General features: G+C 45.0%; 2 protein-coding genes across 3 annotated transcripts; both read right to left on the bottom strand.

Annotated features, from left to right (window-relative positions):
- Positions 1–2,157: 2,157 nt before the first annotated feature.
- On the bottom strand, positions 2,158–4,728 carry crls1 (cardiolipin synthase 1). Its single transcript, XM_049735198.1, has 7 exons — positions 4,192–4,728; positions 3,644–3,781; positions 3,352–3,481; positions 3,176–3,261; positions 3,024–3,092; positions 2,833–2,924; positions 2,158–2,547 (listed from the first exon to the last, which is right to left on the bottom strand). The coding sequence occupies exons 1-7, from the start codon at positions 4,594–4,596 to the stop codon at positions 2,454–2,456; spliced, it is 1,014 nt and encodes a 337-aa protein (XP_049591155.1). The 5' UTR covers positions 4,597–4,728; the 3' UTR covers positions 2,158–2,453.
- A 167-nt stretch (positions 4,729–4,895) lies between these two features.
- mcm8 (minichromosome maintenance 8 homologous recombination repair factor) lies at positions 4,896–14,699 on the bottom strand. Of its 2 annotated transcripts, none has more exons than XM_049735140.1 (21): positions 14,557–14,699; positions 12,052–12,312; positions 11,593–11,658; positions 11,438–11,520; positions 11,227–11,376; positions 10,820–10,917; positions 10,348–10,546; positions 10,196–10,281; positions 9,780–9,925; positions 9,608–9,682; positions 9,398–9,539; positions 8,794–8,824; positions 8,582–8,719; positions 8,440–8,500; positions 8,097–8,177; positions 7,339–7,534; positions 7,045–7,261; positions 6,634–6,843; positions 6,482–6,558; positions 5,847–6,036; positions 4,896–5,401 (listed from the first exon to the last, which is right to left on the bottom strand). In XM_049735140.1, exons 2-21 carry the CDS (start codon positions 12,308–12,310, stop codon positions 5,309–5,311), a joined length of 2,598 nt encoding a protein of 865 aa, XP_049591097.1. In that variant the 5' UTR covers positions 12,311–12,312; positions 14,557–14,699; the 3' UTR covers positions 4,896–5,308. The 2 variants fall into 2 exon arrangements, with proteins under 2 accessions (XP_049591097.1, XP_049591098.1); XM_049735141.2 differs by lacking the exon at positions 14,557–14,699 and adding an exon at positions 13,709–14,178.
- Positions 14,700–15,105: the final 406 nt, after the last annotated feature.

Raw genomic sequence — 15,105 nt, 5'->3', positions numbered from 1 at the left:
GATGCAAATACAAAATTCAGTTGGCAACATATTTCTTTGTTTGCCGGCACGAGTGATTATTACGAGAAGTCAGTGGGCGAGGCCGTGGAGATTTAGGATGGCAAAATGCGACGCGGGCGGCAAGGAGAAACAGAAAATGACAACGCATCTGCTGAAAAATGATAACAAGCAAGCCGGCAACCACACGGCGTCCAACAAAAATATGACAACAAGCTGATGGAGCAAGCGGGGAAGCAAACAAGGGAGGGGAGGAGGGACGGTGGTCTTGTTTATGCCCAATAAAACGAAATGTCGTCTGTCTGAAAAGAGACAGGATGATGAATTGTCGTCTGCATAAATGAAGCACTTGAGGCTCCTTCTGTGCAAAGTGGCTTCGAAAGATCTGGATCAATATGGCATCCGTTAGAAGTGTAACAGCGGCAGCACGGTTGTCACACGAGGGCTGACATTTTCCCTTTTTCTCCACTTTTAGGTCATAAACCCCAAACCAACCCATGTTATACTGCGCCTTACAATAAAATGACATGTGTATACTTCTTAGGAATGAAACCTTTGTCTCGCTTTTAGATAAACGTATGCCCCCCCCTCATGTATTTTAACGTTGGTCACAATGGTGGTACTGAGTGTAAAAGGTTTGCCAGCTAACCAATCATCGATTTTGTTTTGAATTCATTTATGCCAAGCGTTCAGTTTTTAACATCTGCCCACGTCAACAGTCCATGCGACCAGATACCCATCCATTCATCTTCAATACCGCTTGTCCCCACGGGGTCGCGGGCGTGCTGGAGCCTATCCCAGCAGTCATCGGGCAGTAGGTGGGGCACACCCTGAACTGGTTGCCAGCCAATCGCAGGGAACACAGGGACAAACAACCATCCGCACTCACAACTAGGGACAATTTGGAGTGGTTAATTAGCCTACCAAGCATGTTTTTGGGATGTGGGAGGAGACCGGAGTGCCCGGAGAAAACTCACGCGGGCACGGGGAGAACATGCAAACTCCACACAGGGAGGGCCGAAGGTGGAATCGAAGCTACACTCTCCAAACTGTGAGGCGGGCGTGCTAACCAGTGCACCACCGAGCCACCCTTGTGATCAGATAGTCATAGGAAAAAAAAAATAACTAGAGCTGTTTTGTAAATGTGCCATGTTACAAGAAAAAAAACAGACACACAAGGCCCAAGAAACTCCCCTGCCTGCACGCACGCACACACGCGAGCGTGCACACGCATGCACACGCACAAAGCCCATCTGCACCAGCAAATTTCTGTGCTGGGATCTTACATAAGGCAGAGTAGGCGGTGGAGATCTATTTCAAGCCCATAAAAGACCAACGAGTGTGTGTGTGCGTGTGGTGTGTGTATGTGTATGTGTATAGGACCCTTGCAGCAACTGCAAAGAATCTGAAACACTTTGGGGGTTTTTAGGAGTAAAAGTGGAGTTTGTTGGGCTCAGAGGTGATGCGTTCAAGGAGCCTTTGAAATGGAAGATGTCAAACAGAAGCAACAAGGGCATCATTGCTACAGGTTCTTTGGAAGTGCACCAGGTGGGTCAAGCATAAGCGCTTCTTTAAGCAGTCCTCAGAGATGAGCTGGAAAGCACTTTGAATCAAGCACCGCCTGTGTGTGAAAAGTTCAAATTTGGAGTTTGTGGGGGCGTGTGCTACATATTGAGAAGGCCCCAGGGCAAACGCAAGACATTAGTCAGACAAAAATGATTTCAATTTTGATAGCAGATCTAAAATGAAACATTTCCCACTTTTTTTTTTCTTAGCTCCAGTGCGTTTGAGCTTGGCTGAGACTTGAAGGAGATTTGCGCGGCGGAAAAGAGGTCAACTGACTCCATGCTAAGTCTTTCTTAAAGCATCCCCGCACATCCATTGCTCTCAACAAATATAACACACAATGTCAAAGGAAAAATTCCCGGTGATGCTGAAACTAAGCCTTCGATCATAAATATGACACATTATCATTAATAAGGAAAAAGGGCAGATTTGAAACAAACTAAGTATTGGGGCTAAATTGAAAATATGAGAGAACAATGGAGCATATTTACATTACACCTAATTGTGTATATTTTTGCGATGGCAACTATTTTTTGTTTAGTTGTGTCATTCGTTGAGCCGTAACCATCAGGTATAAATTGCACTAAAGACACATTGACATTGAACAGATTTTCTCTTTTTACTGATAAAGCAGACATTTATACATGGTGTGACTGTGATGACTGTGTAAAAATATAAGAAACTCTCTCTTCATACATACAATAGGTCCAGTGGATGAGCTGCAGTACCACCATCTGCAGCGAGTCAACGCCATGGTGACGCCTTAGCAGTCGCTTGTTTGTTCTCACTACTCTTGGCCGTCATCCTGCGCTCGCGTGTCTGGCTCGTGCCTCCCCCGACCTCCACCGACTCCTGTTTATCCAAAGCTCGTTTGCGAGTGAATTTCGTCGTCATGGCGACCTAGTGTTTAGCACTCGGACGGTCTTACGGCCGTAGTGCCAGTAACTGTAGCCCGACGCCGCGGTGGTCATGGCGGTGACGAACCTGCAACAGGTGGGACAGATGAAAACATGACCTCAATTCATCTAAACACACAAGGCATCAATTTAAGTTTATCAAACGTTAAGTCAAAGAATTTACAGTTGAGGTTGCCGTGCAATTTTTTTTTTTTTGAAGAAGAAGAAGAAAATATGCTTGGAAATTTCTCCCAGTGACAATATGACGCTTCGTATGTGACGCTGACCATATGAATTAGGTCTGACTACAGAATGCACGGTCGACATTCCTTTAAAGCAGTGGTGAGACCAGTGGGTGGTGTTGGCATCTTACCACAGGCCCTGCAGCAGGATGCTGTCTGTGTACTGGAAGACCGGAGCCGCCAGGGATGCCGCAACCAGAACCAGCTGGATGGCCGTGTTCACCTGTAGAGGGCCGAGACACAAAAACAATCTACCTCGTTTTGTAACACGTAAAAATTTACAAATAATAATGTGATGCAATTTACACAGCGAGTAGCTCACCTTGCTGAAGAATGTAGGCTTGAGCTGAGCTGTGGTGTAGCAGGGATTAAAAAATTTACTGAGAGTCACCTGGAAACGTCAAGAAAACAACATACACACAAGACTTAATTATGTCGCAACGCACACACACGCACATTCGGATAAAATCTCACCGGTGGCGGCACGGTCTTGTATCTGACCCAGAAGACAGCGGCGATCAAACCAATGTCCCTGAAAACCACCAGCGCCGTCAGTGGTGCTGCAAGAGGGGCAACAGACACGTGTTTAGTTGCGTCAATACAATCCAGATCATTTCCCACAATCTCTCGAGGTAGAGGTGGAATAATACCAGGTATGATGTCTGCATATGTGAGGCAGATGTATAAAATGCTGATAAGGATTTTATCTGCCAGTGGGTCCAAGGCGCTTCCCAGCGCCGACTTCTGCGTGGGCCATGTCCTGGCAATGTAACCGTCCAGCTGAGAGGGACAGACATGCACACAAGCATGCATTTTCAAGACACATGTTGAATAGTAATGAGTAATTTACAGTCTGCTGTCAGAATCAAATGGACTTCTGTTTGGCGAGCAGCAGGCTCGTGTTACATCATGACAGTTTAGTTTTCGTGTCGTGCATGTTACCAGGTCAGTGGCGCCAGCAAGGGTGAAGAGTGCCAGGCTGAGGTGGAAGTGTTGTTGAATGATCAAATGACCCAGGAAAGGAGCCAGGACTATCCGACACACACACAGCAGGTTGGGGATGGTCCATGGGTTCTCATACTGTACCGTGGCATTGAAACATGATCAATTGACATCATATACTATTTAATAGATCAGTGGTTCTCAAGCTTGGGCCTGTAAAAGCTTGCAATAAACATAGTATTTTTTAAGTGACGGCATACCTCCATTTGTGCCGCTTTCCACCCCCGTACGAATGGAAAAATATGCATTTTGTAGTAAAGGTGTCTTTTCTCAATAAGACATGGTAGTCCAAGTTGTATTCCTCGTTATTTATTGACATTAGCGTCAACATTTGTAAACACAACATCACTACTTTCTTTCTTTGAAAACATGCAACTTATTTAGGAGTATGCATGATGGCTGTTGTGTTTTCACTATGGTAGATTCTGAGAAAATGAAGCCCTAAAGTTGAAGAAGTCTGTTTAACACAATTCCACACTTTTACTTACCAGTTCTTTAAACTTAAAGAGCCCCTGTCCGGGCACCGGGGCGGCCTTCCCCTTCGTGTCGCCTTGCTGATTGTTCTTCCCACTAAGCCCTCGGCCTCCGGTTGACAGGAGAGCCCAGGAGTTAACGGCCGAGCAGCGGTGACCTCCGCGTAGCACGAGTAGAGTCCCACACGTCCTCCACCACGTTGACGGAAGCGGGACGAGGCGACAAGGAGCGCGGCAGTCAGCACCTCTGAGGCCAAAGCTCCAGGAGCCTCCCCCCGCCGCCCTGACAGGTGTTGCGCGCTGGAGACGCCATGTCGCCAGCTCCAGTCCACACGCAGCCCCGCGCCGTGCCAACAGCAAAGACTCGACGGCCTTGCGGCACAGAGGCGCCGGAGTACTCCGAAAACACAAAATCATCATCTTCACCTGCGCTGAGTCGGTGAGCGATGCGTCCGCTCAGCCATAGCCAAATTGTCCAGCTTATAGCCTACCGAGGACTAACTGGGGCAAGTGGGTTGCCATGTTGCCGTAAAGTGATGCGGCGGAGAGGCAGGCAATGTCGTAAAATTGTTGAGGGTGCGGGGCGCTTCACAAGATAGCGCATGCAAGAAGCAGTGCTTACCTAACGCAGACCTACATTATTATTTGAAAGTACATATATTCTATGTAGTTAAATAATATAGAATATACAAAAATGTATTTGTTAAAACAAGAACAAATTGCCCAGTTGCGAAAAGTTGTTTATTTAATAAATAACTCTATAACAAAGTGCGAGTCAAGAAAATACCCCCCCCAGAAAACTAGAAAACTGTGTCTTTTAACGAGAACAACTAATTCAAATGAAATTACAGATACCTCTACGTGAATTCTCTGGTAGCTGTAGCCTGTACTATCACATGGGTGGGCAAATTTTGTGCTTGAGACCACATGCTATTTTCAAAACAATGGGATTTCATTATAAAATACTGAAAATAATAAATAAAATGTAAATTAATGTTGGCAGAACAGATATAGTGGGTGTGATTAAAGAAGAGAGATACCTTTCACACTCCTTGCCTAGTCTGTTATTTGTTTTGGTGTCGAATGGTAATTTTAGTCCTTCGGTGACTGATGGTCAAGTCTGTTTGGCTTGTCAGACAGTCTGAAGTTGGTAGAGCTTGGCTCCCTTCTTCAACAGGTAGCCTTGTTCATTCAGTGAACTCACCAGACCCTCAAAGTCCATTACCTGCCCAAAAATTATACACGGTATATCGATGACTGCGAATGAGTGCAGCAGCAGTGAGAAAGCATATTGAGGCATAAAAAATAAAGTAATGTAAAAAAATTAAGTAAATTTGAAGATATCAAGAAGCAGGAACCACTCTTAAATTTGCTGTATACCTGCATTTCTGTTTGATTGGTAAAATCCTGATGACAAATGCAGTGTTCCTTGTTTGTTGTATTGCAGCAACGCAGGTTTTGGAGAGCGACTATTATTTTTTATCTGATTATTATTTGGGAAAATTGGACTAGATACATTATTTGTTTTTTGGCAATCTGTTTGTTTTGATGGTTTGCTATGCTGTTGATTCCTGTTGATTGTTTTGAAATGAAATTGTAAACTCAACATCAAACTTAAGCAAGGTAAGAGTCGCTTTTGTCAAATAAATTCCCGCCCACATAGAGTGTACCTGGATGTTCAGCCTCTTTGCCAAAGATCGGATGGTCTGCAGGTCAAATTCTTTCTGATTGGTCCGCTGGGCGTGCGCGTGGAGGGCACTGATGAGTCTCTTTGCGGCGCTACGTTGACTCATGCCCGCGCCCAGCTGCGAGCGCTCAAAGTCCAGATTGCCCAGGCCATCAGAGTACGTGTCAACCAGACTACACAGACAAATCAAACACACAACAAGGGTGAGTCAAGGCAACAAGGAAATGCGCCAACGTTTTGCTTGTGAGATAACCGTTTGGTGGTTTGAAAATGCACGTGCAAACCCAGGGGCTTGATTTGTGTCCAATTTCACGTAATCCGAAAACGATTTGTATTCTGCATCAAATGTGACTCCATTTGCATTCATCCACCTGCTGCATGCCAGGGACGTTAGTGATGAGCACAACAATTTGATACTCTTCCACTAGATGGCAGAAGGTACAATGAACCTGTTGCTAGATGTAAAACACAACTAAAAATTATGTTTAATTAAAAAGGCCCACAACTGGTGAGTAAATTGAGACAAGATCAGTTGACTATATTTATTTTTTGGTTTAGTTGTGAGCTTTTCTAACGTGAAATTTGTGGCTCCTAAATGTCTGCAAAGCTGTGCTCTACCTGTGTTTCATAATTTCCACCACATCTTCAGCATGGCTCTTGGTGGCTGTCTCACTGAGGTCCAGTCTGGCTCTCGCCTGCATCGGACCAGCCACATTGCACTCATCAATTTGCACAATATTTGACGTCCAGGGCGACATGTTGGCAGCTACCTCGGTGAGTCTGATGAGAGACTCGAGCTGACGGGTGGTGATGGGGGTGGTGTCGGCAGCTTGTGACTGGAACCTCAGCGACAGGTAGAAGTCCTGAAGTGTCTGCGCGGCTTCCGATGAGAGCGTGGGATGAACGTAGTGGCGAGCGTAGCTGATGTACTTCCTTAACAAGGACGCTGGAATGGGGTCGACCGCTTCACCTACTGGGATCTTTAAAAGCATGTCATTGACAAGCAGACGTCATCATAGTGCTTGAAAAAATACTAAAAGTGTTCGATTTAAAACAGCCTGATGTTACCAGGAGCCAATCAGAAGCCAAGGAAAAGCAAACTGAGGAACTGTTGATTATTTTATATGCTTGCTGACTTTTTAGAGCATTTCATACATTTTTAATACTATACACTACTTCACCTGCAAACGCTCAGACAGTGGCATGTCCGTGGGCTCCAACAAGACAGATGTCTCGGCATCTCTCTCGCAGCTCCTAGCAATGACGGCGCTGATGATTTTCCCTCCGCCGGCCCGGGTGGCCATGATGTGCTCCGACAGACGACGGTCGCGAGACTCGTCTGGGATGTCCAGGAGGAGGAAGACCACATCGAAGCGGGATAGCAGCGGTGAGCCCAACCTGAAAAGGAGGCCCCATGCAGCGTAAGAATGATGGCAATTGATGAAGACGCGTTTAGCCACCGAGCGATGCCTCACTTCAAATTCTCTGAGACGGTCTTGCCTCGGTTGTAATGGCCTCCGACGGGGTTGGCGGCCGCGACAACAGAGGTTCGGGCGGGCAGAGAGGAAACGATGCCCGCCTTTGCCAGACTCACGGACTGCTGCTCCATGGCTTCCAAAAGGGCCTGCTGCTGGCGGCCCAGCTTGTCAAACTCATCAATGCAGCACAATCCTGAGCAGAAGACACGTGTGCTGAGATGAACCGCTTATTGTAAAAGAGAGAGATCCCGGAAGATGGCGGTGTTGCTTCGCTTTGGATTTGAACTCGGTGCCAGAAGATAGGCATGTTGATCACTGAGTGAATAGCGAACGCCACGTAAAAAAAGTCCAAAAAACATTCAATGTGAGTCATGCGCTGTCAGTGCAATGTTTTTGTTGTGTTCCTTTCTCTTCAAAATTTGGCTGAGTTGAGAACATGCAGCCGCACGCCCGGTCGCAAAGGCCTCGCTCCACTGATGGTTGGCATGGTAACGCAAGGCCGAACAGCATGAGACTCATGGGAATTGTTTTTAATTTGTGGGGAAAAAAAACTGACCCCTTTCAACATTTGCAATGAAGAAGATTGCCTCATACTGCACTTACATAATTTGAAGGCGACACTCACTTTGGATTGACACTATCTTGAACACTATTAGCTCTTTTTTTGGTCCTTATTAAATTGTACCAAGGGGTATCTAATGAAGTGGCCAAAGAGTGTAAAACATTTGAAGATACGTTTAGAGTTGCTTTCCAACCTTGGTCAGCCAGCACCAAGGCCCCGGCCTCCAGAGCGTAGTCTCCACTTGGTTGATCTCTGCACAAACTCACCGTTAGTCCTGAAGAAATGCACACACAATGACAAGTGTAATTGAACAACATGACTGTGATTGAATTGCGTCGTGGGAAACGGCAGCAACATATTTGATGTGAATGCAGCAATAGAATGTGAACATTCATTTATCCAGAGTAGCAACATGGAGACTGAGGTGGGAAATGCTGGCTTTCACAGGCAGTGTGGGTGAGGCAAAGTGGTGCGAATCAATAACAATTCACAGATTCCATGTGAGTGCCACACCTAAAATTGAAGTGACAGTTTACCTGCAGTGCTTGTGGTGTTGCCACAAACGTAGATCCCCCGAGGAGCCACATTGCACACTGCCTGCAAATGAAGATACCTTTATTGAGTTACAGTTTTAGCGAAAAAGCAGAAAGGAGTCAGCATCTCAGGTGTTGAATCGACCTGCAACATCTGGCTTTTGCCCAGTCCAGGATCTCCCACCATCAAGACGTGGGGGTCTCCTCTGACTGGGACGCGGTTCTTGCCCACGTGCTTCTGCCGGCCTCCGAACAACACCAACACAAGCGCCGCTTTCACCAGCTAAAAACACGCGTGGCAAAGCATCAGCGTAACAGGCCAACTAGAAAAGATGCAGAGTGGATGATGGTGCTCACCAGGTGGCCGTAAATGGCTGGACACAGAGAGCTGCGGGGGGTGGGGAGTAACAGAGTTAGGGTTGGGGAGGTACACATTGAGAAAAAACATCTGAAACTAGCAGGAAGACGTTGCATAGATAAAAAATGACAAGTTAAGAAACATGTTTCCAACGGATGCGGTGTATTTGTTGTGTATTTGATTTGACTCGTTTTATTCAGTGTCAACTAAAGACTCAGTGGTTCTTAACCTGGGTCCGATCGAACCCTAGGGGTTCGGTGAGTCAGTCTCAGGAGTTCGACAGAGCCTCCGCTGAGGAGGTCCGAACAAACCTGATTTATCGTGTAAATTCTGATTTGCCAGTATTTAATTTGTTGTGAGTTCATGCATTGTGTTGGTCTTGTTCTTTGAACAAGGTGATGTTCATGCACAGCTCATTTTGTGCACCAGTAAAAAAACATTCATGTCTTGAATTAAAAATATATATTTTGTGAATTCACATATGAAACTGGTGGGGTTCGGTACCTCCAACAAGGTGAAGAACCACTGCTCTATCTTGTCCTTAGATGCGCATGCTTGTTTGCCCCTTTTTTTCTCTTTTGCTTTTAAGGTGGGCCCACTTACTGAACTATGAGTCTGAGCAGGTCAGGCTGCGACTGGATCTCCTGGATGGCGTAGAGCTCCTTCAGGCTAAACTCCTCACCTCCAGTACGATCTTCGGGCGAGCTGCCGGACGACCCCGCGCCTCCAGGCTTCGACTGCTTACCTGCATTCATCATTCCTGAGCTGCGCTACATGATGACGCCTGACTGGAAAGTGAAACTTGGACGACACCTTTTGTGTTGCTCACTGACGTGGCCTCAATGTAGAGGAGGAACATGCACTTGTCCTTATTCCTCCGGGAGTTGCCTGGATCACAGATGTAACATGAATGGGCTTTTCTTCCTACTCCACTCAATAAAACATGAGTGTGACAGTGTATATGTGTGTGTGCGTCCGAGCGCACCATCCGTTGAGACTCTAACGATCCCCGTCACTGTCACTGTGTCGCCGGGGACGCAACTGTCACAGAGGTCGGCGGTCAGGTGGCACTCTACGGTGCGTGGGATGCGTCCGGCCTCCCTCCTCTCGCCGCACACCAACTCCTGCACCCTACCAACACATAGAAGCAAAGATATAACCCTATCTTTAGCATTGTGCCAACATTCTGGACCACAATGAATTATGCCAGTCAGTCTACTGCAGGTGCGTCACTGCTGAGGTAACAGTCAAGTGTGACATCTAGTGGTAGCATTGTGACATTGATGTGACATTTAATGTTGGTGCTAATTTTGGTTTGAAACATGTTGTGTAACAAGGTGAGTCATTCTTGTTTAAAACAGTAAAGCGGCAAGAGCAAATAGTGTGCAGCGTGATGCTTACTTGATGATTTGCCAGTCGACGGTGTGTGTAAGAGGGGAATTCCGTCTGGCACTGAATGCACGACTGCGGCAATCTGAACGGATGCACTGCGAGAGCACGCACGTGTGAAACCGCTACATTTTCATTGAACTCAACGTATGCATCCTCCATACCTTGGTGGGTGTCGCATACTTCCCGCGCTGCAGCGGTAGCGATAGTGTGCTGAAGCACGTCAGGCACTGAAAGGCCAGCCTGCTGCACTGAGGCCTGATGGTGCTCACCCGAACCACCGTGCCCCTCACACACACCAGGCAGCCGAACAGGCTGGCGCGCAGCTTGCATAGCGGAGTCAGCGGCTCATAGTTATACAGCCTGAAATGCAAGTCACATATCCAAAGTCTACCAACCCTTGATCAGGTGTAAAAAAAATCCCTTCAAAATGAGAAATCTTTTGTGTGTGTGTGTGTGTGTGTGGGGGGGGGGTGGGAGTAAACCATGTGTGTTGGACACGTTACAGGTAGCAAGGGTCTTATCTTGGTCTCATTTTATTGTGGTTAATGTGGTCCCTTTGAACAGGGTGTGTAGACTTTTTAAATTCACAGTGGCTGTCGCCTGTAAACAAATGTGAGCTTCGCTGCCGCATACCTTGCGGTGATGTGAGGGATGTGGATAATTGGCGTGGCCGTAGGTAGCTCGTCCCCGGGCAGCTCGGCAGCCTGCTTTTCTAAGTCCGCGGTTAACACCTGATTGCTCACGACAAGAAAAGGATGCCTTTCAACAACAAACTATATGGTTTGAATTGAATGAACCAAATTGACACAAACGTGGCCTAACTTAGATTCATTCACATTACACGTTGCACATGCCAGTCAACAAGTTTGTCAGACAAAATAAAATAAAAAATACATCAGATGAACATTAAACAAATTATGTCCAATATTCTACTTTTGCAGACATGCTGCCATTCATACTTTTGTCTCACACAACAGTGAACTAACAAGGATGTATTTGACACATAGTGTATTAAGAAGCACTTGTGAGTGTGTACATACTTGGTGAACGGCCACTCCCAAACAGTTGAGGATCACCTCCGGTTGCTCCTTCAACTCAACAGCCAGGGCAGGAAGCGCCGCAAGCACTGTGTCATTTGTGCTCAGGTCTGCGTAATCTATCAGTACGTTGCCCTGACGCTCGATCTCCTCCTGTAACACACAGCAAGTTGCCACTCCAGTCCACCGCAATGGCCAAGAGGCACAACCGCACCTTGTCGTAGAGGTCAATCTTGGAAGCAAAGTACTTCTCAAACACTTTGATCTTCTCCACACTGGGAGAGCTCTCGATGAAACCTGGCCAAAGACGAATCCGATGATCACGTGTGAATTTAGCTGTCAATGCGACGCCTAATCTTCATTAAATACCGTCAGTGAAGTACAGTGACCATCCTTTGTAACGGCACAGCACATCCAGAGTGGCCTGATGAAGGACTGAAAAGGAAATGGACTTTTATTAGTTAGGTTAAATTTGGACGCTGACACTTCGGACTATATATATATTTTTTTTTAATAATTGTACCTAAACATATTCATCAGATAAAACATGACTTTATTTGTTTTGTTTTTCTTAATATAGTAAGGTGATTGTTGTTTTTGTTTCACATTTTATTAGACAAATTGCTGAGTTAAGATGCTTTAGGTCTGTAGAGGAACCACAAAGGCACATCTGTTTACAGAGTAAAAATATTTTTGCTGAGTAATAATTTGTAGTAAGGACAGGACCTGGGGCAAAAAAAAAACATGGTAGTAGCTCTGCCTCTCTCAGTGAATTTATTTCTCAACAACAGTTTTTGTTTCATTCCAAACCAAATGTAATAGACTCACCCCTATGTGTGCCTATGTGTGAGCTGTGACTTGCCGACACTCTGCTATCGCCGCCAGTCTTCCCTCCCATTGGTCCTCCTCGTCCACTACCTAAATCCCCTCTCCAAGGTTTACCCCTCCATCCACTGCCTCCTCTCCATCCTCTTCCACCTCTCCATCCCTTATTGCCTTCTCCTTCTCCTCTCCATCCTCCACTGTTTCCTCTCCAACCACCATGGCCACCCCTCCATGGGCCACTTTTGGATTCCTGTCCACTCATTCCTGGAAAAAAAGGGGAGCTGTTTAAGCCCAAGTACAAATCGCATTTTTCTAATGTACCAGTTACTATTTGTTATACAGGGTAACCTGCTCCGCTGTGTGTTTTGGGCTAGCCCTGTGAAATTATATCACAGCAAAATTCAGCTGAATTCCAAAGACATGTTGCCCATTGATACACTATAAAAGTGGCTCTTTGTTGACATGTGGGAACATTTATTTGCAAATTTTGACTCGAGACGTGTGGTGAAGTCGCATGTATTTTTGCTATAAGATCGTCTTGCCATCACTTGTAAAAGTTTACATAAGATGCATTACTCTACTGACATTCTTTTCAATAGCATGCGGTTATTTTCATATTATCTGTAAAAGAACGTCGATGCACGTTTATCGTGGGGAAAATGTTTCAAAGATTGGAAAAATATTACAAAGCTTGTTAAGGTCCTGTAAAATAAACCTAGGACGTTCGACTCAACAGTGTTTGAAAAGAACTACCTCATATTAGTACAACTGAACCTCTCGTGAAGTTAGTGCAGCATTAGAAAACAACTACATGTACGTAATAAACTTGTAACGTCTACACCAGGGGTGGGCAATCTTTTTGACTTGCAGGCCGAATTGGGTTCTAAATTTTGACTGGGGGGCCGAACCAGGAGCAAATGGATGTAGTGTTTGTGTGAAGTAATATAAACGACCTGTAAAGGTCATTGCATATAAGGTTTTGGCCTTTAGTAGGTAGTAAAGCATGGATATTCCCAAAAAGTTTTTTGAAAACAAATGCATTTATTAACAGCATTAAAAAAAAAAAAACATCCCTAAAAAACTGCTATCAGTGATTCTCATAAAATACGACACTGTTATTATGAATAACAGTCTCCATCACTTCAGTGCCTGCAGGGCAGATTAATGAAAGATCTATGTTTATCTTATGAGATCACATCAAACGGCAAACATTCTAACCAAACATATCATCTTGAAGAATCGGTGAAAGCATACATCCGAATAAAGTAATCAAAACGGCAACACGGTGAGGGGTATCTGAAAATCAGAGCAGAGTTTTAACTCACAAACACCTGGTAACAGAGGTGAGGAAACGGGAAACACTTCCTTAAAGTAAGCCTTAAAAACTTTACAGGTTAAGATTAGTCACAAACAGGTGGTGCATCAATGTCCTTGAGCATCCTGCATTGTTTGAAAATGAGAATGGTCGCTAGTTTCAATCCCTGATATTTGTACAGCTCATATTCAAAATGCATTTTTTTACAACAAACTTGAAAGCCTCCCCTTCATTTTCAGTGGGAACAGTGTTGTTCGTCTCCCTTTTTTTGCTAGTGTGTCATAGTCTGGAGTAAAATTTGTTGTGGCAATTCTTAGGAGAGATCCGAGGTGTTGGTCCGTTTACCTAGATCTGTGACGGGTTGATGTTCATGTGGCTGAACGTCACGTCGCGTACGTCGAGCCAAATTGGCCACTCTTTTTAAACACTCGGCACTCAGTGTCCACCTTGCTTTTCCTTGGGCGACTCATTTTAATGGAAGGATTCCAGGGGAAGGTTTGTGGGTGGCTTTAGCGTAAAACTGTATCCGAAAGCTCGGCGCGCAAATTACAAGAATGCTGTCGTCACAGCCCACGCTCTAAATTCGGCCCTGAGACAAATAGAGCGCGAGTGCGCCATTTCCGTACTACTGAGTACGTACACGCACTTGTGAGTGTGCACCGAGCTTTCTGACACGGCTTCCGGTAGTAAATGCGCAGGCGAGTGGTTCCCCATCTACTGGGGAAACGCAGTCATTGCAGGCAAAATGACCGAGAAAAAAAAAAAAAAAAGCTTAATAATACAATTTATTTAGGGTTGGCGGGTCGGATTAAACGGTCCCGTGGGCCGGATGTGGCCCGCGGCCGTAGTTTGCCCATCCTGGTCTACACACTTAGACGTCTTTCGGACGGTCTAAATTAACTTGTTTCTCGATGAATAGAAAACGCAATACATTAAACCCGTGTGAAATTTTAACATCTGTAGATTCAAAGCGTTTATTGTCATGTGTACAAAAGGAAAGCACTTTTTCTTTGTACAATGAAATTCTTTCGCTGTCCGTTAAAGTGCCAGACAAGGTAAGGAAAATTAAAAGAAGATTAAAAAGTCAAAAAAACACAAAAATATAAAAACCACAATATATACACAGTATGTACTAAGGTGAGGGATGTGCCGTAAACACACACATTCGACAAATAAAAAAGTATCAACGTTACCGATGTAATGTCGATATTTACACTCGAAGAGCCGTCAAACTTCCCTCCACTCAAGCGACGCGTTTTCTTTTCCGCCTTATTTCGGCGTTGTTTTGCGTTCGCCGATTGTTTAGCGCCTTTTAGCGGATAGCTGTGGCACTACAGTTGACAGCACAGGCAATCAGCTTCATGCTTCACTTGTACGATATTTGTCTTTTGCATACCACAAGTGGTATTCAAAATCAATGCAATAGCTTAATAATTTCCTTTCGCATGATACGAATTGCGATTTGATTATTTTTTTTTCAATCAATGCATTAGCCTAATAATTTCCTTTCGCATGGTACGAATTGCTATTTGATAGCGAGTTGATTAATAAAACAACGAACATGCTCATATAGCATATGAAACTAACAGGCAAGAAATTCGTATAACACATGGATTAAGTTGCGTGTTTATCTGATGCAGCCGAATAGAACAATTAGTTCAAAATTAACTCTAGCATTTGATCTGTTTGATTATTTTGAGGTTAATGCCGTGATATCAAATGAACTAATGATATGCAGTTAA

Source organism: Syngnathus scovelli, chromosome 12 (genome assembly GCF_024217435.2).
Source record: "Syngnathus scovelli strain Florida chromosome 12, RoL_Ssco_1.2, whole genome shotgun sequence".
Classification (NCBI taxonomy): Eukaryota; Metazoa; Chordata; class Actinopteri; order Syngnathiformes; family Syngnathidae; genus Syngnathus; species Syngnathus scovelli.
This window is presented reverse-complemented; position numbering and strand designations above follow the sequence as displayed.